We start from the raw sequence: 21389 nt of genomic DNA, 5'->3' as shown, positions 1-21389 counted from the left end.
GATTTGGCAACGGCAATAAAATGCTCGGTTGGAAGTCAGCGCAGTATGTGTCGTCTCCATCAGACCTTGTCCTTCGCGCTGTACTTCGTTTCTAACTGGTGTAATGGCCTGGAATTGGGCGATACGGAGTAATGAAAATAAAGAGTTTGAAGAAAACGCCTGAGGAAACAATAATGAAGAAAAGAGAGGGCCGGGAGAGATCTCCCTTCTTCATGTGGTTTTTTTTTTTTTGCACATGCGTGGTTACCTCTCCTTCGGAGGGATTCTGCTCGCAATGTCAGTGAGTGAGTGAGTGACGAAACTTTGTTGTGAACGCCTGCAGAACGGTTAGCCTTCCCCTGTTAGGGAGGCGTTACCGTGACGCGGCCATGACGTCTTCGCGGCGTGTGGCGCCTCTACTTCAGCCGCGGCCGCACTATTCCCTTTGGTCGACCGCGCCTACCCCTCCTTTGGGGTGGCAGCCTCCCTCCGGTTTCGCTCGGTCGTTGCCTTTCGAGGGCCGCCGAGATCTGCTGGACGGCCTGGGTTTGGACATCTTGGTCATAGCATCTCGTTGCGGCCTCGAGCTGCGGCGGGATCGTTGTTATTGTTGCAGCTTCATGCGGATTCTTAGCACAGTCCCAAAGGATGTGAGCTGCAGTGGCTCTTTCCTTTCGGCACACACAACACAGATCACTTTCATAAACACTTGGACACACGTGCCTCATCAGCACCGGCGTGAATAACGACCCCGTTTGAAGTTGTCGGTATAAAACCGCCTCCTTGCAGGTCAAGCCAGGATGAGGTGGCGGCATAGTCCTTCGCTCTAGTCGGTACCATTTCAGAATTTCATTGTAGGAAGTCATTTTGTCCTTGGTTTCCCACCACCACGACGGGTCGGCTGCAGTAGCAGCGGCACGGTTGGTTAGTCCTCGCACCGCCGCGTTCGCCGTCTCGTTGTGGTTAGCGTTGCCGCGATCCGACACATCACTGCCCATGTGGGCCGGAAACCACTTTATCACCACACACCGACTTTCACTCGCGAGATCGACCACACGCAACACACGCGCGGCTTCACCACACACCCTTGCTCTGGCTTATTTTTCACTGCCGTCCTAGAATCACAGAGCACAGTCGTGCACTCAGGGTCGGCGATGGCCAAAGCAATGGCCACCTCCTCGCCTTGATGCGGCCCTCGAGTCCGCACACGCGCCGCTGTTCTCGTTGCACCGGTCGATGCCCCGACGACTGCAGCGGCGAGTGCAGTTTTTTTTTTTATCCGCAATGGAGCAGCTTGAATGATGGAGGACTTCAGACATGGGGCGTTTAAAACCCAAGAAACCTTTTAAGCGAAATTTTCGTACTTTCCCAGACTCGCATTTGAGTATACCAAACATGGGTACCGCAAATGCAATACAAAAGGAATTACCGCGCTTGTAGGCCGCCGCAAAGAAGCCCGCGCGTAGATAAGCGTCCGTCCTTTGCGGGCGTCGAGTGCATGCAATTCAGCAGCGCGACAGCTTGCCGATCTCAGCAAGGAGAATGACAGTGCTCACCTTCTTTCTCAATAGCCGCTCGAGCTCCAAGAAGGGCGGGTGAAGCAGTTTCCCCCGACTTCTGTTTTGTACATTTGCAGTGAACATCGGAATAGTAGTGAATTCGCCTGTTTGCTGCACGCCATGGTGTGGAAGCAAGGCGCAGGGAGGGAAGGGAGAAGGGGGCGGTTTACGGAGCTGATTCTTTCGTTCCCCATTCTTCGATAACTATGAGGGGCTCGGAACGTTAAAAGCAATTGATAAGTTTCCCCGGGGCTTCTATCACTTATTAATTGGGAGTTGATAGTACTGGTGACGCTCTTGTGAATTTTATTTGTGCGGTTTATATGTGTGGTTTTACAAGGTTTGACAGATCCGTCGAACATGGATTGAAATTGCAGCTCGTGGAGTTACGTATCGTTACGACCAGTTTATCTCGAAGGTTTGGTCCAAGCGCTGGTCGACGTTAAGTATGAAGAGTAGCTGAAAAAAAAATCAGTGTAGTGTTAAATTCGGCGTCGCGAAGTGCGTTGCAAACGCTGAAACAATATTGAACTATAAGTCACGGTGACATTAAAGGCACGCTAAATAGACAATTAAGCTGCGCTGCATTAGTAAATTGACTTTATAGAGTACCAACAAAGTCACTCTTATTGTAATTGGAAGCCTGTTAAGCGAGAAAATACGCAGAAAATAAGACGCGTAGCGCGATACAGTTTTGAAGTTCCTGTGCCTGCTTAAGGTGACGTCAGGAATTTTAAGGGTGTCTGCTCATTCCTAGTTATATTGAATACGACTGCATCGTATGCTAAATGACTCTGGCACTGAACTCCGCAAATGTTGAAAGCGATCAATCTACCGGAATAGTGTAAATACAAGAAAATGAATTGACACCGTTGCGTTGGCGTGTCAGCGCAAATGAAAAAACAAGGGCTTGACATTCTTTTTATCTTATGCTGATCCTATAGTTACCGCATAATTGACTAAAATAGGCTTTCTAATTAATACTTTATCAGCCTAACCTGATTCAGCTTTTCTCTTTTGCGCTCATTCACCGTGTACAGTGCAGCCGAATTTAACTATGGTTCGTGTACTAACCACGAGATGACACTGACAAAACCACAGTTAGGCTGCAAAAGCAGCCATTCGAAGCGCTTAACTACATAGCGTGAATATAATGCGTAAGCGCATTTGCCCGTCGTTCGCATTTTAATTCATAGCAGTGCTGTTGTAAACAAAGCCTTTAAATATTAGGCACAGGGTGAGAACTTTCTTTACCTCGGCTCTATTGTAAATGAACTGCAGGCTTCTGGTTCCGATGGTGACGTTGTTGGGCTCCTGCGAAACGCCGGTTACAGCAACCATGTCCACTACAGGCTTCTCGTGGAAGCCGCTCCTCACGGGTGATACAGAAATCACCACCTGTTGAAACAATTTGCATATAGAGCTGGTTATTTATTCTGCGTGAACGGAAGCTCAGTGAACGCTTACCTTTTGTGCCCAGTTTGTAGAAAACGTGAACAGGTTGTATTTTCCTTTTTCGATAGTATCTGAAATAACGATTCAGAAAAATTCTGCCGTTAGGTACGTTCTTACTTTCTTGAGAAATATGCGGCAGTATTATTAGTGATAATAATGAAGGAGCACTATGCCGATGTGGTTCGGCAGATATCTTCTAAAAATATATGTAATCTTATTGTATTTACATTTCTAATTCGGGATGAGGTCATATATTTTAACGGAATTTAACTGAGGTATTTCTATGCAAATGATGATGCTGCAAGTATATCTGAATTGCCGGCCCTCTCTTACTAGGTGTTTATAAAGAAACATACTTAGGAACGGCCGGAGTATAGTCTATAGTTTGACTACTGAGAAAATAATAACCTATTCTTTTGGTCTTTCTCTCTTTTGGTTTTTCTCGTTCAGACAGCAGTGAAAAAAAAAGAAAGCCTCGCCCACCACTACGCCCCCTTCGAACGCGTCCGCCAGAAGAGCTGCGCAATAACGACCTTATCGGACAAAGATAAAATCGTGGACTTTCCCTACATGCCGGAGTTCTAGTCTGCAACCATTGAAGAGCGCCTTTCGCACGATTGTGAAGGATACCTGTCGTCTGAAGGACAACGCGTGCAACGGAAGAACGTCACGTAACTGTAGCGCTTCCGTGCGTTGCGTCTATGTCGACTCTTTCACCTTGTTTGCGTTCGGCAGTGCACACGTAAAGACTGGCGCATACATCTGAACCTACCTAAAACGGCCCCGCTTGAAGTGAACTTCACCAGTCATGAATAGCCTCTGAAGACTTGCTTGTAGCATGCGAGGGACCTTACCGTAGAAGCAGTTTACAGCAATATATAGATTTTCGGACATTTCCAGTGTCAGATGGTAACTGGAACTACGTCGTAGCCCGACATTGTGGATATGCTGGACCATTACGCTGTCTAAAGTGGTGAGATTGCGAGGCCCATGGCCGCGCACTCGTTCCCATCAAGCTAATGCGCTGATTGTATACTTGCTTTACAGTGTGAACTCACGAGGGGCGAGGTGAGCAGGAACGAACTCGATTTGAAATGTTCGTTAGTTTGTGTACTCTTAGGCCGTTGAAGTGCATTTCGTCTCTGATGCTATAAGCATGCACGTCTCGCGACAAACAATTTTGGCAACGTGCTAAGAGGCAACGTGCTAAGATCTCACCTAGAGAGTCCCCGTCATCCCAGAAGAGTTCTCCTTTTGCAGTACCATCCTCGCCAAGAGCCACATACAAGGCCATAGGCATCTTCCGCCTGTAAAGCGCACAATAATTAGCGAAACGCCACTTTAGAAAGGTAAATTCCTTTTAAGAAGCTTCATAAATGTTAGGTTTGGGTGGTACAGGCTGTGTATTGTGATTAGGGCTGTCCGTATAATATACGATCACAATGCGTGCGGAACTCAAAAGACGGAGACATACAAAAGCAAAGTTCGCAATAGGGGGTCAGAAAATTCGGTTGTGGGAGTTCATAGTGTTCTTTCTTTCTTTTTTTTTCTTTTTTAACCTCGGTAGAGCATTAAGCAGTATAACTGCAAGAGCTTGGTGGCGCAACCCACCGTCCCGTTCAAAAGGGGATGGTCATAACATCCCTCTATCCATCCATCCATCCATCCATCCAGTGGCGACGCCTAGACGAGATTGTGAGGTTTGAAGCTTATTTCGGGCAACCACTTCATGTCGATAAGCTTTCCTCCAGCTAGGGTGTACTAGTACTCTGGCGGCTTGCAAAATGTTTTTTACCCAAAATTAAAATAAAGCCATTATGTGGGCGTCTGAGATGTTCTTACTGATCCTTTGTAGTCGTGGCGTTCGCCGCCACTGCGAAGACGTGTCCCCCGCGAACGAGGATGTTCATCGGGTCGCTCAGAGCGGCAGGGAAAGTAATGTGGGTGCCGCTCTCGACCTTCACGGCGATTCCGTCGTGCAGGTCGTACCAAAGACCGGCGGGCACATAGGCCTTGACTTCGGTTTGTCCCTGCGCAGAAATGCCAAGAAACTCAGGTAACGATCCGTGCAAACGCGCGACGAAGCAGCACACGCACTTGTATCCATGCTTAAAGAAACCCTTTAAAGACATTCAAGATTACCTTTTAAGAAAAAAAAAAGCTCTGCAGTTAAAGCTTTTATGGGTGGCGTCATCGAATCGCGCCGACGCTCTCGGCTCTCTAGAAGACGAGCCACACACAGCGAGATCGGCGCACGACTCAAACTCCAGCGACGCGCTCCGGCAGCGCTGCAATGGCTTCCTGCGTCGTGGCCGGTCTGTCTTGTCTCTCTCGCGCAGCACCTAGAGTTGGTTGCATAGAAGATCAACTGGGCTTTATGCGGCTAACTTAAGCGGGTACCAATGAAGCTTGATCATCAGTCATTGATCGGTTGATTTTCGCGAAACATCTTTGCAGATTAAAATTCCATACTTTCCGTCTGTGAAGCCTCTCTATCAAAGTGCTTCTCCGTTATTTTCTGCGAGTCCCCCCACGACAATAACGTACAACTCGAAGCATAAGCAGTTTCAATTCAGAACGCATCGAATATCTTGAAGCTGGAAATCAATGGATCATGTAGGGAGTAAACACTGCATGTCGTTTTTCCCCACGTTTTTCCTCACATGCAAGATCGCAAAAAGTTTCGCATTCGCCCTTGCACCGTAATCCCCGCTGCGTTAGCTTGCGCTTCTTACATTTTGCCGGTAGTTCGTGCACAGATGGCCACATGGTTACGCGAGCACTGCCTTGAAACGCTGTAAAGCATTCCTTCCGAAGGCCCTAACCATGGGGGTTAGCCGAATGCGTTACTTTCTAGCGGCCTTACGGTTCAGCGTGTTTGTTGTGTTATCTTCTGTCAATCGGTTCCTGTTTTACTTACTCCTTTTCTATTTTCCGTATATTTTCATCGGCTGTCTTCAGTAGTCGGAAATGTGGGCGAGTTACTTATTTTACTATGAATTCTATCTCCTTTCTTGCGTTTAGCAGCAAACCCTTTTCCTGAATGTTTGGAAATCTCGATATGATTTGCTATAGCTGCCACTACTCTTGCTACGCCTGAATGTTTAGAACGGAGAGCGGCCGACTTGATAAAACAAAATAAATTTAACGCTGTGGCACGTGATCACCAACTTGTGACGTTTGCAAGCGAAACAGAAATGACTGCTGAACATTTTTACGGCACCCTGATGAAGCACGTACTGCTCTCGCTGGTATCAAAACAGATTGCTATGGAGCCCGCTACTTACCTGGTACAGTGCCGGACTGAACAGAAAGGCCGATCCCCACATGAACTGTTCGTCGATGTCGTAAGTGTTGGGATCGTCCGGGAATCTGCACGCAACCGAGTATTGAAAGCGTGGCAACTGCGCTGTTGCTTCTAAACTCAACCTAAAAAACTGGTGCTGCGAAGCTACAATTACATCAAGGCACCGCAACGTACAAAATATGTGTCCCTACAAGGCAAAACGGCAGCAGGCGTGAAATTCCTTGACCGGTGCTTTTCATAAACTGTTGGCGATAGGTGCAAAGCGACGGTGATCTAGGGAGCGTTTAATAACGCGTTAATAAAACCTTTTAATTTTCATTAATAAATGATCGTGTAAGCCTTCCACGACACAGCGCACACAAACCGAGGTAGAATGCAACAAATTATATTCTGGAATTTGGCTAATAACGACTGTTAACAGTTAAAAAAGTTCTGATCGATGATCTTGTATCTTAATTCATGAATTCCAATGACAGCAGCAGGCCTTCGAGAAGTTCGGGTCTTCAAAATGAAAGTGTTTCATCATTTTTCGCTCACTCAAAGAAGAGAGGTCGGGCCACCGTCTCCCCGTAGACATGGCTCCTGTAGAACAGCGTATACAGGTAAGGAATCAAGAAATACCGCAGCCTCAAACTCTCTGATGCAGCTTTGATCACGGTTTCGCCGAGGCTGAAAGGGTCTTGGTCCTGCGAATAAAGAAATTTTGCTGATAGTCGGCAGCATCAAATACTCAAGGTTGCAAACACTTATTTTAAACAGACGAGCCAAGCCTTTACGCAAAGTTTTCGTGCAGGCACCCAAATGTACCAATTGCAGTGACATTGCGAATAGAGCAGCAGCGTGTTTATTGAGCGTCGCTATTCCAGACTCGTGCGTTATCTCAAATGAAACGAAGAAATCAATGCATGCTGTATAAAAGAAAATTACGGCAGATCCAATGCGCTTGTTGGAATCAACGCCAGGGAAAGCTTCAGTTGAATGTTTCTAACAAATGCTATACGCTAACGGACACACGGTGTTTCCACTTTTTTTTGGTGTTCAAACACCACGAGAAAACGCTGACGTTCTTGTTAAATCTTGGCAGTTTTGTGCCACGCTTCGCGTTAACGCACACGTAGCTGTTCATCTTTGGCTCCGTGGTTTGCAACATGCTGATTAGGTCTCCGCCCGGCAAGACGCAGGCAGAGAACGCCGTCACGTGACCCACGTGACCAACGAGACCGTGAGTTAGGAAAAAAAAATTTACTGTTATTTTTTGCTGTAATAATCGACCTATTTTAGCCAAATCGCCAAAAGTGTAGTTCCCTAAAAATACTTTATCAGTGTAAGCTACTTTAGTGCCTTTCTTGAGTGTGCCTTAAGGTATCGCTGGCTGTGGCCACGTCCTGTTTAACGTGAAGCCGCGGACGTATCTCCGGCCGTAGAGGCACATGCTCTGGGTAGCATAAGCTCGAAAACGCCTGCGCATCGAGAATTTCATGAATTGAATCTGGTGTATCCTGGTGTATTTAGGTAATTAGGAGCGCGCCACTGACGCGTCTGCCATAGCTGAGGTGCTGCTTTGGTAGACGCATTTAATCTAATTTATTATTATGCGCAGCGCAATCATCGGATAGTATTGGAACCTATAGTGGCTCTAAAAAAATTAAATTATGGGGTTTTACGTGCCATAACCACTTTCTAATTATGAGGCACGCCGTAGTGGGGGACTCCAGAAATTTTGACCACATGGGGTTCTTTAAAGTGCACCTAAATCTAAGTACGCGGGTGTTTTCGCATTTCTCCTCCATCGAAATGCGGTCGCCATGGCCGGGATTCAATCCCGCGACCTGGTGCTATGCAGCCCAACTGTAGTAGCCCTATGCGCTAAGACATATTACCGTTGTTCTCTTTTCTCGCTAAGAGCCTTCTGACAATTCAGAAGCCGAACAAAAGCGTGACAACTTATTTCCTTGAATTCATTCAAGCTCCAAAAGCTGCAAGGAAGGGAGTGGGTGACAAATACGCAATACAACAAGAAAACAATGCAGCTGATAATAATACAAATGATGTTCAACTGCAGCCTCAATCCAATAACATCGGTTGTTCCGGTGATAATAGGTATGCAGGTGGTTACATTTGTTGGCCGTATTGTAAACGAAAAGGTCATCGAACAAGCTTTTTGACAGGATTGCATGAGTATTTTGTGCGCATTATTGCAAATTTCATCAAATTTATGTAAAAAATATAATTTTACGATGCTGTTTACTCTGTAACAAAATAGGTGAGAGGCCCAAAACTTTTTTAATGGATGATGCACTAGGAGCAGGTGCATATATTATGAAGAAATGAAACGTGCACTGCTATTATCGATGGATAACAAAGTCCTTTTATAGAGAAGTTGAAGGGAAGAAGGTGCCCCGTAAACCTTCCTACATTGTAAATGTGAAAACTTACGATTCCATCGTCCGTGTTGTGATTCCTGGAAAATGGATAAAAGGCTCCCAGGGCGTGCCAGCGGGCGCACAGCTCGACAGTCGTATTCATGTTGAAGCCGCATATGTCTGCCCCCATCAATGGCATTCCATACATACCGAAGCTCAGTATATCTGGAAGCCGAATTCACGCCTTTAGAAAATATTTTTTTTTACAAGAAGGCAGCTAGTGTCTACGAGAAGAACACACTCGTCGGCTACGGCATTGGTATATCTATAACACTGACCGTGATAATTTAATGCTTGCTTAAGAGCTAGATTAGATTGAATGTACTAACACCATCTAGCCACTTTACGAAGTTGAAATTATAAAGGCCTTTAGTGTATATAATTTTGCTTAAGGTACCGACACTTGCAAATAGGCACCCTTCCACACCCTCACACTCTCACGGCATAAAATTCTGCACAGTGTTCTACTTTTTGGCCATCCGTACACGCGCAATCCGAAGAGTCTGGTTACCATGACGAGCTGCATAGCCATTGTATGTTTGATTGGTACTAAAAGTCTTACTTTTTCTGGTCTTACTACAGCACTCGCGTTGAGCGAAATTTTCGTATCTACATTTACTACCGAATCAATACTAACCCAACATGGCCAGTGGATTCAGCAGTTTTGTTGCTTGTTGTTCAATAGTTTATTGTTTTTTATGTGTTTTGTGTTGATAACGTACTGATTACTTGTATAGCAAAACTCGAAAACATTCGCTCCATCTTATCGATCTTGCAGTTTTTTGTATAACCCCCTTCACATGATGTTGCAATAGGAACCTGTGATGTACCGGAATAAATAAATAAATAAATAAATAAATAAATAAATAAATAAATAAATAAATAAATAAATACTCGGTATGTCTCTGGAGGCAGCCATTAGCACCTCTGTGTAACTGTAAATACCGTTTTTAGGCCATCCGTATTTGTCCTTGTTTCTTGAACAGAACACACATCGCAATGGCAGCTCGGATTGAACCCGATGATCGCGTGATCCTGTTATTCAACTTCTATCTTTGAAAAAGTTGTACCAACGATAACGCGCATATTTTATTGGCACGTTTAATACTGATTAATACGCGCTGCTGGGCCAGTTGATTTGTGGTTCGAATTCAAGAATACCCCTTTGACTGGGCCTTCTATGTGTTCAGTATCCTGTGACCAAACTACACTATTCCAGAGCCAGATCGTTACTGCCATATGCCACGCAAGATTATTAGAGTATTGCTTAAGAAGAGGTATTTTGCTTGTGCAAGTCCTCACGTTGTTGGTGGCTGTCAAGCCATTCTGCGACCAAGTCAAGCGAATCTGCAAGATCTTCAAGTCTTCTTCTTTGGCAGCATGTGCGATTTTTTTTATAAATGGTGTCGTGTGTTTTGTTACACTGGATGGCTGAGGCAGTGCTGGAAGCTTTTAGTCGACTGCTTGCGCGCAGACCACAGGTACCATCTGTACTGTCCTTGTCTGTATTGTCTTATATAGCGTTAATCATAATTTAAAACGTTCAGTGCTCACTGGGAATGCTGAGTTTCATATCCTCCCACGAAGAGCTGATGTCTCCAGACCAGTGGCCTGACCACACAGATTGTCCTGGTGATGTCGCCCGGGAAATGATGAAGGGTCGTTTCTGGCGGATCTGAACGAGGGCTCTAAGCATGACAAAAATAACAGATTACAGCCTGTCATTCGCATAGTCACTTTAGCTATAGCCATGCCATAGCCATACGCATAGCCAGCCGGAATCCCTTTTTGGTAAGTGTTATGCGTCATGTAGTCGGAGATTTAGTGCATTGCTTAATAATGCAATGCTTAAATAAACCTACACAGAACCGTAAAGTGATATCACAAAATGTGGCCATCCTTGTTAATTAGCGGACTGACTATCCATATGCATAGCAGCAAGTTTCGGTGCAACATACTGTCAAAGATTCGCTTCTAATGTAATTGCATACTGCAGTCATTTTGCATTTACTCTGTATCAACATACTTGTACGTTGCTCGGGCCTCCAGCTGGGAGTAGATATTATGGACATTGTAGTGAGACGAGATGTAGTGACGGTCGCTCATGCAAAGGGTCTTTGTGCACAGCTTCTCTCCGCCTGGAACGTACGGCGGTTGATCTTCTTTCTGGTTTGGAGGGCAGCCGTCCTTGTGGCCGTCGTAGAAATTGGATGGCTCATTCATGTCCTGCATGATAAGAAAGCGACTGTCGCTGTTTTTCGCCCCTTGATATCGGCCTTGTAGTTCACTGCCGTAGCAGGTTCATTCGTTCTGACACATGCAAGAGCTTATGTGTTGTGTACAACGGACCGCACAGAGTATCCTTCTACGAACACCTATTGTTCCCTTTCGCTCCACAGGGGTTTTCTTTATTTATTTACCTACCTTTACTAAGGTTTCTCTCTCTTAATCTTCACTTTGCTACACAAGTGAGGGCACCAGAACAGAAGAACGGCAAAGTTACGGCCATTTTCAGGGGCACAAATATGTAATGTGATCATTTGATGTTTCACTGATTTGAAGTTTAAGCGCATTTTCTGTACAAATATTCCCAAATGATTACGTCGGGGCAGTTGAAGTTTGGAGGTCTGTCTGTGTGTTTCCGTACAGCGAACTACCGTGAACATTTACGTCCATTTGTAAGTGTAACGATTTCTAGCTGATGAAGCCAGTGAATTCATAGAAGGGTTCAGAAAAGTAAACTCCACCGTTTTCCCCGTATGGTTGAGTGACTGTCGATAAAGAGTACATGGTGAAAACTGTATTCTGGCCGTGAACTGAATCATATGTCATACATCATTTAGCACTCCTCTTTGCACAGAATGTCGCATGACACATCCCCAGGCATAGAATTTACCTGTATGACTCTGGACAAAAAAGAGAACGACACGAAACGAGCGCTCATTCTAGGTGGTAGTCAATCATTTAGTGTTCAAGAAACGTCAAGATTTTGTGCGTGCTAGTACAGAGCAATTTAAACAACAGTATTCTTTCAGAACGCTTTCTGCTAGTGAACGGTTTTCTGCAATTGTGTTCCCATTGACTTCCTCTCGTCACCTTATCATCCTTTCCTTCTTTTCTCATCCATAATTTTATGGAAACTAATCGGGTGCGATCTTTACTGATCAACTTCCCTGGCTTTTCCTTTTCAATCATTCTGTTCCATGTACAATATTTGCGCGTATCACCTACTTTCGACTTTGAGCACTGTCATGCTGCAGAAAGGCACCAGCGCATTTGGGGCCTTGCACATAGCAGGCATTCGAATCCAGGAGCTCAAGACATTCTCCACTGTGAAAGGCCTGTCATCCAGGTGCTCCAATGCTGCTCGAAGGGCACTCCTCAAGAAATTCATTGTTCTCATTAAATTAGTGACGTTTCCTTAGTGCCATCGCGCAGGTGATTATGAAATTAAACTATGCAGTGCTATGCGAGAAGAAACTATCCTAGATTGCGCTAAAAACAAAACAGTGAACTGCAGAATCGGATCATGCTGGGGCAAGAGTTACACTCAGCCACGATATTCTGAGCACCGGAAGAAATATACTTTACCTAATCTTTCAACTGAGAGAGAAAGTGAATGGAATACTCACAATCCAGGCGCCATCGAAAGGAACCTCATCGTGAAACCTGGTGAACTGCTTCATCCAGTAGGCCGTCGCATTGGGGTGGCTGAAGTCAGGGAACACGCTGCTCTTGTCATTCCAAACCTGTCGAGTACAGAATGCAAGGTGATGCTAGTGTAGCTGCCGTTAGATGAAAACCTCACATTACTGACTGCGCATTTAGGCCCAAACAATGAAACGTTCCTTTCCTTCGAGCGCTTCCTAACCTTACGTGAGGCCTCCTTACAGCGAAGGAGCGATGGAGGAAGCAAGCATACTCTGAAAGCTCCCTTCACCCGTCCTCACGTAAGGAGCGGTTGCCGCCATGCCTGGGTTCGAGATTATCTCTTAAAAGCTTTAGGCGAACACCAGAACACCACTATTCAATAAAAAACGTTGTATCGTCGCACAATCTCTAAGTTGATGAGCTAATATAGAGAAGCGTGGACGCTATTTTTTAGTTTTGTTTACTAAATCTAAAGAAGCAGTGGATTACAGTGCGAAACTTGATGTGCTCCAGCAACGCTGGCACGCCGGCGTCGTGCAACGCCTAGCAACGCCTAGCAACGCTTCCATGCCGCACGCGTGACTGAAACGAACGTGCCTGGCAAAACGTACCGTGCTCGCGCTTCTCCGAAGGTGGGCGACAGCACGCACGCGCAAGCAAACGTCACGTGGTTAAGCAGTGAGGCGAAGCGCTTGTTCAGGGCCAGGAGCGGCGTAAGGACGCATGAAGGTAGCTTGGCCCAAACAAAAAAACGTTCCTTTTAGGGGTGTGCCAATATTGAAATTTTCGATTACGAATCGAATACGAATAAGGCGAATAACTCTCTTCGAATATCGAATCGAATATCGAATACATGTGTAGTATTAAAAAATTGCAAGAGAGGTAACAATAGCTTTATTACCCTTTTAAAAATAACATTGCATTTTACAAGGTTGCTTGAAATTAAAGAGGTACTCAATTATAGATAATGGACTCAGGTAATGCCCTCAGTCAGGTAAAACGCTTGTTACAGATTGTCGTGAAGGAAAATTAACTGCTCAATATGGCCAGAAAGTGAACGCTCTCTATGCACTGTCACATTTCTACCGGTAGAAAAGACTCTTTCACTAGGAACTGAAGTGGCAGGGATCGCCAAGTACTTCCGGGCGAGTGCACTTAAAAGCGGGTACCTGAAGCGGCCAATGGACTGCCACCACTCACAAGGATTCATGCCCCTTTCCAGAAGAGGCTTTTGCGCGTAGTCTGTGACTTCCCTCTCAGGGGCAGATGCCAAATGTGTCTTCTCTTTGTTCATCACTAGATCGTCAAAAGCATTCCATACACTCGATGCCACCAGTGGACACGAAGTCGACGCTGGCACGGCGGTGTCCCCACGGTGTTCCACGATGGCTTCCTGGAGCTCCCTTGTCACAAGGTTTTTCAGCCAGATCATCTGACCAGATGCCTGATGAACTGTGGCCATAAAGCGCGGATCAAGAAACATGCCTAGGCTGGCCACTTCATCAAATTTCCACTCCGCACAAAGAGCCTTGATACATTTTGCAACAATGTTAGCAAACCCTGAGTTGCCTTTGCAACCTTCAAGGCAATGGGGCATTCCAAAAATAATTGGAATTATAAAGCTTGGTGAAAAAGAAACCGAAACTGATCATGTCTCAAATGCCTGAAGCAGATAGACTGAAACAGAGCATACAGATAATGAGCGGATCATGCGAAGTTCTCAGTTAAACATGTTCTTAGGAGAATGCGGAGCAAGCATACAATTGGTTAATTGCTCAATTATTCGCAGTCTATCCGAATATTCGCCGTTTCCACCGTTATTCGGCCGTCCTCGGATATTCGTGAATTTCCGAACATGCATTTCTCGAATCGAATACGCTTCGAATATGGAAAATATTCGATTCGTATTCGAAATTCCGAATATTCGCACACCCCTAGTTCCTTTCCTTCGAGCGCTTCCTAACCTTACGTGAGGCCTCCTTACAGCGTAGGACCGATGGAGGAAGCAAGCGTACTCTGAAAGCTCCCTTCACCCGTCCTCACCCAAGGAGCGGTTGCCGCGTGCCTGGGTTCGAGATTATCTCTTCAAATCTTTCCGCGAACACCATTATTCTATTAAAAATTGTAGTATCGTCACACAATCTTTAAATTGAATAGCTAATATAGAGAAGCGTGGACGCTTTCTTCTAGTTTCGTTTACTAAAGTTAAAAAAAGTTGCGCATTACAGTGCAAAACTTGATGTGCTCCAGCAACGCTGGCACGCCGGCGTCTTGCAACGCCTAGCAACGCCTAGCAATGCTTGCATGCCGCACGCGTGACTGAAACGAACATGCCTGGCAAGACGTACCGTGCTCGCGCTTCTCCGCAGGTGGGCGACAGTGCGCATGCGCAAGCGAATGCCACGTGGTTAAGCAGTGAGGTGAAGCGCTCGTTCAGGGCCAGGAGCGGCGTAAGGACGCATGAAGGTAGCTTTGGAGCTACCTTATGCTGAGGAAGCACCAAGGAAGCCTTCACCGAGGGCCCCTCAGTAAGGAAGCTTCCAGAGTGACATAAGGTAGCCTCACCCCAATGAAGGCTTCCTTAGTGAGGTAAGGGAGATTTCATTGTTTGGCTTCTTATGCTGAGGAAGTACCAAGGAAGCACCAAGGAAGCCTTCACCAAGGGCGCCTCAGTAAGGAACCTTTCAGAGTGACATAAGGTAGCCTCACTGCAATGAAGGCTTCCTTACTGAGGTAAGGAAGATTTCATTGTCTGGCCCTTAGCAGTCCAGCACACTTACACCCTTGCACTTGTTGAACACAACCTTTCCAAGCCATCTCGCTTATTATAAGTACAACTTGAAGGCGCATAACATAATATTGAAGAAAAATTCCAATGTCATCATAACCGCCTCAATTTACGCTGTAAAACTGGGTCAGTGGTCAGCGTCAGGATTAAGATTAAGCTTTACAACTAGCTGTTCATTGCAATGCCGTTGGCGAACTTCACGCCAGCACCAGGGTCACGGTAGAATCTAAGTTCACAACGCCTTCCATTGCTTAACTTGGCAGAGCAAGATTCCAGGGTTTGTGTAACCTAAATATATATGTCCATTCGACACCTCTACTACTTGCACGTTGGCCGGAAACACTGTGCCTATTGCAATACCGTGCACTAATTACTGTAATAAAAGCCAGTGATTAAGTTAACGCTCGCATTCTAGACTAAGTCGTTTGTATGTATGCCTAGAAGAAGAGTTTCGCTCTACGATACTGGAGGAAGTTCTTGGACTCTCGGGGAATGAAACATTGTTACGTGACTATTGCAACTATTGCAGTATGTATTCGCGCGTTGAGCTGAAGACTAGGGTCAAATGCTTTACTAAGCAGGAAGGTTGACCAGGTCGCTATAAAAGAAAGAAATCTGTAAAGGGCATGCAAAGCTAGTTTCTTTTCCTTTAAGAAATCATTTCCAGAAAGGCGTGGCAACTACATACTTTGACTGCATTATGCGCTTTAACAGCCTTCGTCTCGCAGTGAGCTTGCCACAACACTTCTGATGGTTCTTGTGATAATGATTATACCGGTAATGATTATAATTTTTACTATTAATACTCTGAAGACATAGTCAATGTGCAAGCAGGGACGTATTAAAAACGGAACTGTAGGAAGAGATGACAAATAAACTCAAATTGCAATTTTGAAAGCCTTATTTTCTATATCACAATGTTGAAGGCAATCGCAATTCACTGCGAGGCAATCTCACTGGTGGGTGTGAATATTCGAAACATTTTAATAACAAATTCGTTCAGCCGTCAGAGGAAACCTTGATATTGGGCGTCTTGTAGTAAGCCTTCCCTAAAAATTCAGCTAAGTGGGCTTCACTCGGTGGATAATGCCCCGATAATTGAGAAGCAATTATTGAACCTATAAAAATAATGCCATTAAAAGCTCGATTAGACCTTTTTCCTAACAGCTTTGCCTTTGTGAATGAAATATTGGCGAATTGTGCGTGTATTATTAACTAACACTGTTTCACAGCCACAAGTTTTCTTGCAACGTTTTTAAGAAGCTTAGTTTCAACACATTGTACAATATACACAATTATTTTAGCTCAGAAGATCGCGTCTTCATAGATCCAGACTCCGAGTTATATCCGGAGCTCTTTCTTTTTTTCAGCCTTAGAGGAGCGCGTCGACATGGCTAAACGCTCTAGTAGGGTGCCGTATACCTTTCCGTAAACAATGCCTCCCGTGATATTTTTGACGAAGATATCCATGGCAACTCCGTCATCGTAAGGAGGGTAGCTTCCGGGTGCTTCAGAACCACTGACTGCGGGATCCTGTGGGAAAATAGACGTGTTTTTGATGTATTAGTGCCTGAAACCATGCATCTTCAAACGATATGCTTTTAGACGGGCAATCATTCAAGGTGCTCGTTAAACCACTTACCACGATGATGACGTAGTTGCGGCCAGAAGCGTGGAGCTCACTGACGAATTCCGGAAGGCCTTCGAACCTGTCCTTGTCGTAAGTGAAGTCATTCCGACTTCTCATGTAGTCAATGTCGTTCCATTGGGTGTCCTTGTTGTCGCAACAGAGAAAAGAATAGCATAATCCTGTAATATTTACGTCACTATTTAACAAACGTTCTTTTAGATCAATACTCCTGTGCATTTAGAAAGAAAACTTCTATGGTGACTCGACGTTCCAGTGGAGGCAGAAATTACACTGGACGAGTTCTGTAACCGTTTCCAGTTTCTTAATTGGCATGAACTTGAAGCGATGACACTCATGCCAAAGACATTTATGATGCACTAAGCTGTAAAACAAAAGGATGCAAACTGCGCTAGCACTGATATTGCAATGATACTTCCTCATGAATGTATACCTATACTGTCACAGATTTATTAAACACAGACCTGCAAGCAGACACTCGGAGAAAACCATACATATATATGTCATTGTTCATTCCTGCCTTTCCTTTTGATTACAAACACGTATACGGACGCATATCCTTACAAATTAAATCTCGTGTGCGTGCTTTTAGCAGCAACTATGTGTCAGGCGTCCGAGTGAGCCTTTTCCGAAAAAGATTTTATCACAATCATGTCAGTCACATCTGACAACCACCAGCGCCTATGCAAAGCAGCTCAGAAGTGAAGAACCCAAAACCTCTACGACAAATGTTCTGGTACCTTTAGGTATTGTCATAGTGCTAGCGAAAGAATTGCACTGCAAAAAAGAAAAATAAGGAAAAAAAACTCACAGGGTGAACGCTGGTCATGTTGCGCTCCACCATCATATAATGTTCAACCAGTTACTCCAGCAGTCAAGATATACTCCCTTTAAACACTCGAAGGAAAAGACACCAGTTGTGTAAATACCAGTGGAATTCCGGCCTTGATGTTCATCTCCATGATGTACCTAGTCCGGTTGAGCGTGTTGTAGCCGAAGCGGCACAGGTGGAAGCCCAGTCCCCAGTAGGGAGGCATTGCGGGCATGCCCACGACGTGCTGCAACTGGCTGACCACGTTGGCCGCCGTCGGGCCAGCGAACACGAACAAGTCAAGCACGCCGCCCAGGGCTCGGAACGTGACCGCAGGCGTGGGCTGCAGCACCACCTCTGAAGCAAGAGTGGCGGCTCGAAATGTGTCATGGTCATCGTAATTGCTATTATCCGTGTAACGCTGCTTTTTTTGTTGTCGATAACAATTATTTAATGACATTGTCAGGAGTATCTTCAGAGCAGTACGCACCTGCACATAAACAATGCGTCGGAGTAGACTATATCGGCCTAGGCGTATGGCTTACAAAATGTTGTGGATCCTCGACCACCGTTTGCTTAAGCTCAGTACTTAATTGTCGCTTTTTATCGAACGCGCTTTTTAATCCCACAGTTATCGTAGTCTTCATTATTCTGGTATTAACTCTCACACCCTCCGTTTAGGGTAAATCAATTCCCAGAAATACAAACTGGGCAGCAAGGGCACCCTGCAAGGTTCCGTCATTTCTCCGACGCTTTTTAACCTTGCCCTAGCCGGCCTAGGCAAGAGATTGGATCGAACTGAGAACGTCAAATACACCATACACTTAGATGACGTAACGCTCTGGATACGCGGAGGTAGCCTGGGATCAATTGAGAACTCTCTACAGCAAGCGGTCGACGCGATCGAGGAATACTTCGCTCCCACGGGGCGGCGATATTCGCGCGTGAAGTCGGAGCTCCTCGTCTACAAACGATCGAGAAGTGGACCCAAGCCAATCGGCGAAATCAGAGACACACACGCCATTATTCTCAGAACAAAAGACGGAGGAAGCATTCCACACGTCAGCAAAATCGAAGTTATCGGCATGCTCATTGAGAGCAATGGCTTTAACGCCGCGACAATGGAGAAGAGCGAGACAAAGTCGAATAATGCCTTGAATCTCATACGACGCGTAGCAAACAGGCAACACGGCCTTAAGGAAGAAAATCTCCTCAAGCTAACAAACGCCTTTGCGCTATGCCACTTCACGTACGAAGCGGCCATGTACAGATGGATGGTAGCGGAGAAGGACAAACTCAATGCGCAACTGAGGAAGCTAGTCAAACAAGCGCTGGGAATCCCCAAGAACATCGAGACAGTGCTCCTGCTGCAACTCGGCGTACACAATACACTAGAAGAAATCGCCGAACCTCAAGAACGGGCTCAATTGACAAGACTCTCTGGAACCAATCCGGGTAGAGAAATCGTAGCCAAACTAGGTCGTGACACCACAGCAATCGAGAATCTATACGAAAGCGTTCCGACGGACATACGCAAATCCTACACGGTTCGCCCACTCCCGCGGAACATGAACCCCGTGCACCATCAACCCAGAAGACTGGCACGCGGATCGTTCATCCTGCGCGAAATATGTGATAAGAAGATTCTAGCCTGTTTCGTAGACGCGGCACAGTACCCGTCCTGGAAGGCCTTCGTTGCTACCACGGTCAATAAGCAAGGTCAAGTCACGAACGCTCTCACGTTCATGACTCACAAGTCTGAGATTGCAGAACAGGTCACCATCGCACTCGCGCTCGCAGACCCGACCACCACCCACGTCTACAGCGATTCACGGTTGGCCGTGAAAGACTTTCTGAAAGGAGCCGTTGCAAGACAATCACTACAAATAGTCAATACAGCCGCACCGCTGCAGCATCACACCATCTGCTGGTTCCCGGCACACCTCGGAGAGATCGAGGACGCCCCTCCTAATCTCAATGAGATGGCTCACAGGAGCGCACGAGACCTAACACTCCGCGACGCCACCTATTCTGGTCGTGACCATCCCAGCGAGAAGCGGAACCTTCCCTCCACATACAACGAGATCACAAAGCACTTTTTTCTAGACCGCAGAATATACAGCACACCTCACTATAAGCTCACCAGGCCTCAAGCCCTCACGTTCGGTATGCTTCAAACCAACACGTAGCCCACGCAGAACAGACTACATCACTACATGCCTGACCTATACACAACATCGTATTGCGAAAATTGCCATAGCAAAATAGACGTATATCACATGCTCTGGCCGTATTGTCGGACCCACACAAACAAGGATCGAGACTCCGCCAGGCTACAAGAGGCATTACGCAGCACGGACCTGGCGGAGCAGCTCTGGGCCGTCCAGCGAGCCCACGATGCCGCCAGGGAGTTACAACTCCCGGTCCCAACGTGGGACTAGCCCGCTCTATGAGGCCTTGCGCCCTGTAGCTCGCAGGAACTTTCAGTAAAGTTATTCCATCCATCCATCCTACTCTCACACTGAGAAAACCCTGGCAGTTCATCAAGTCGCTGCCTAGAAAATAATATCAATATCTATATATTGGATTCTGTGGTTTTACGTGCCAAAACAACGATATGATTATGGGGCGCGCCGTAGTTGGAGACTGCGGATATTTGACCCCCTGGGGTTCTCTAAGGATATAAAAGGCAGTGGCCGACGAACGTTACGTAAATATAAGAAATTTCTGCGTCGTTCGGTATACTTGCATTAAATATGCACTTAAAAACCTTACTGGCCTGTAAATCTTATATTTTCTGTTGGGCCACCACTTGCGACAGTTCATGCACAAGAGGAAGAGACTGAATATAGTGGAAACTCACCCAAGGCATTGCTGTTATGCAGGAACACTCCGTATCCCTGCCGATTGTTGTCTACTCCGAGCAAGAAAGGGTGCGTGCCGTAGATGTTCTTGCCATGCTAGAAGGTACAAGAAGTTTCCATCATCAATATGAAAATGCATCTGCACTTGCACGCTGAAAGACTTGCTGGGGGCCTATTTATGCGTAGTCAAATTTGTCAGTAATCTTACAAACACGTACCTGAAAATAATATAACCTAAATGAATATAAAGAAACAAGCAAACGAACTCAGGGTCGTGTTTTCATGTGTGGAGGTCCAGACACAAACTTTGTACCACGTATGGCGCATGCGCAGAGTGAATCCTTGGACTTGCTATTGCGTTCTTGACGTTGCGAGTAAATTCATCGTTCTCATAACGCGCACGCTGCACACACTTTTGTGAGCAAGCGTACGCTAGTTCAAGCGTAACCCTCGGGAAACGTAGTTTCATAAAGAAGTTAAGCTCAGTCTGCCGCTGATATGAGTGAGAAGCTTATGTTAGGCAGCACTGATACCACTACCTTGTTTTAGCCACTGTTAAGTGAGGCTTATCGCGAGCGAATACAAATGCATGACACGCGTGGAAATTTCACCTTTACTGCGACGAGAAAGACATATCGTCGTTTTATGTGTTCTCTATTTCGAAAGAGAAATATTTGTTCGAAATAGCATCAATTACCAGCATTTTATAGCGATCACCGGAGTTAGATGCCTTTGTGACAATTAATATCCATCGCTGTCGCCGCCTTTCAAGTACGTATAGCATATAAGAGTACACTTTGTTTCATAGCGTTACAGAGATTAAAAACAAAACATACCTCAATGAAATGTTTTGATATATAAACCTACCGCCACAATGTTAAGTTAAGCGCGCCACAATGTTGCA

At 45.7% G+C, this 21389-nt stretch overlaps 1 protein-coding gene across 3 annotated transcripts in view; it reads right to left on the bottom strand.

The window, feature by feature from the left end:
- Positions 1 to 1827: 1827 nt before the first annotated feature.
- Positions 1828 to 21389, bottom strand: part of LOC135903865 (lysosomal alpha-glucosidase-like) — a 30120-nt gene continuing 10558 nt past the window's right edge. For all 3 annotated transcript variants that reach the window (XM_065434275.1, XM_065434273.1, XM_065434274.1), the window contains exons 7-21: positions 20485 to 20581; positions 17740 to 17978; positions 16805 to 16936; positions 16585 to 16695; positions 12356 to 12472; positions 10750 to 10949; positions 10278 to 10411; positions 8737 to 8888; positions 6838 to 6986; positions 6281 to 6365; positions 4836 to 5023; positions 4212 to 4300; positions 3006 to 3064; positions 2793 to 2936; positions 1828 to 1997 (exon numbers count right to left, since the gene is read on the bottom strand). In XM_065434275.1, the coding sequence (XP_065290347.1) occupies positions 1935 to 1997; positions 2793 to 2936; positions 3006 to 3064; positions 4212 to 4300; positions 4836 to 5023; positions 6281 to 6365; positions 6838 to 6986; positions 8737 to 8888; positions 10278 to 10411; positions 10750 to 10949; positions 12356 to 12472; positions 16585 to 16695; positions 16805 to 16936; positions 17740 to 17978; positions 20485 to 20581 (1959 nt within the window). In that variant the 3' untranslated portion in view covers positions 1828 to 1934. The remainder of the gene's footprint in view (positions 1998 to 2792; positions 2937 to 3005; positions 3065 to 4211; positions 4301 to 4835; positions 5024 to 6280; positions 6366 to 6837; positions 6987 to 8736; positions 8889 to 10277; positions 10412 to 10749; positions 10950 to 12355; positions 12473 to 16584; positions 16696 to 16804; positions 16937 to 17739; positions 17979 to 20484; positions 20582 to 21389) is intronic.

The sequence above is a fragment of the Dermacentor albipictus genome, chromosome 3 (assembly GCF_038994185.2).
Source record: "Dermacentor albipictus isolate Rhodes 1998 colony chromosome 3, USDA_Dalb.pri_finalv2, whole genome shotgun sequence".
Classification (NCBI taxonomy): domain Eukaryota; kingdom Metazoa; phylum Arthropoda; class Arachnida; order Ixodida; family Ixodidae; genus Dermacentor; species Dermacentor albipictus.
Note: the sequence above shows the minus strand (reverse complement) of the source record. Positions and strands in the feature narration are given on the sequence as shown.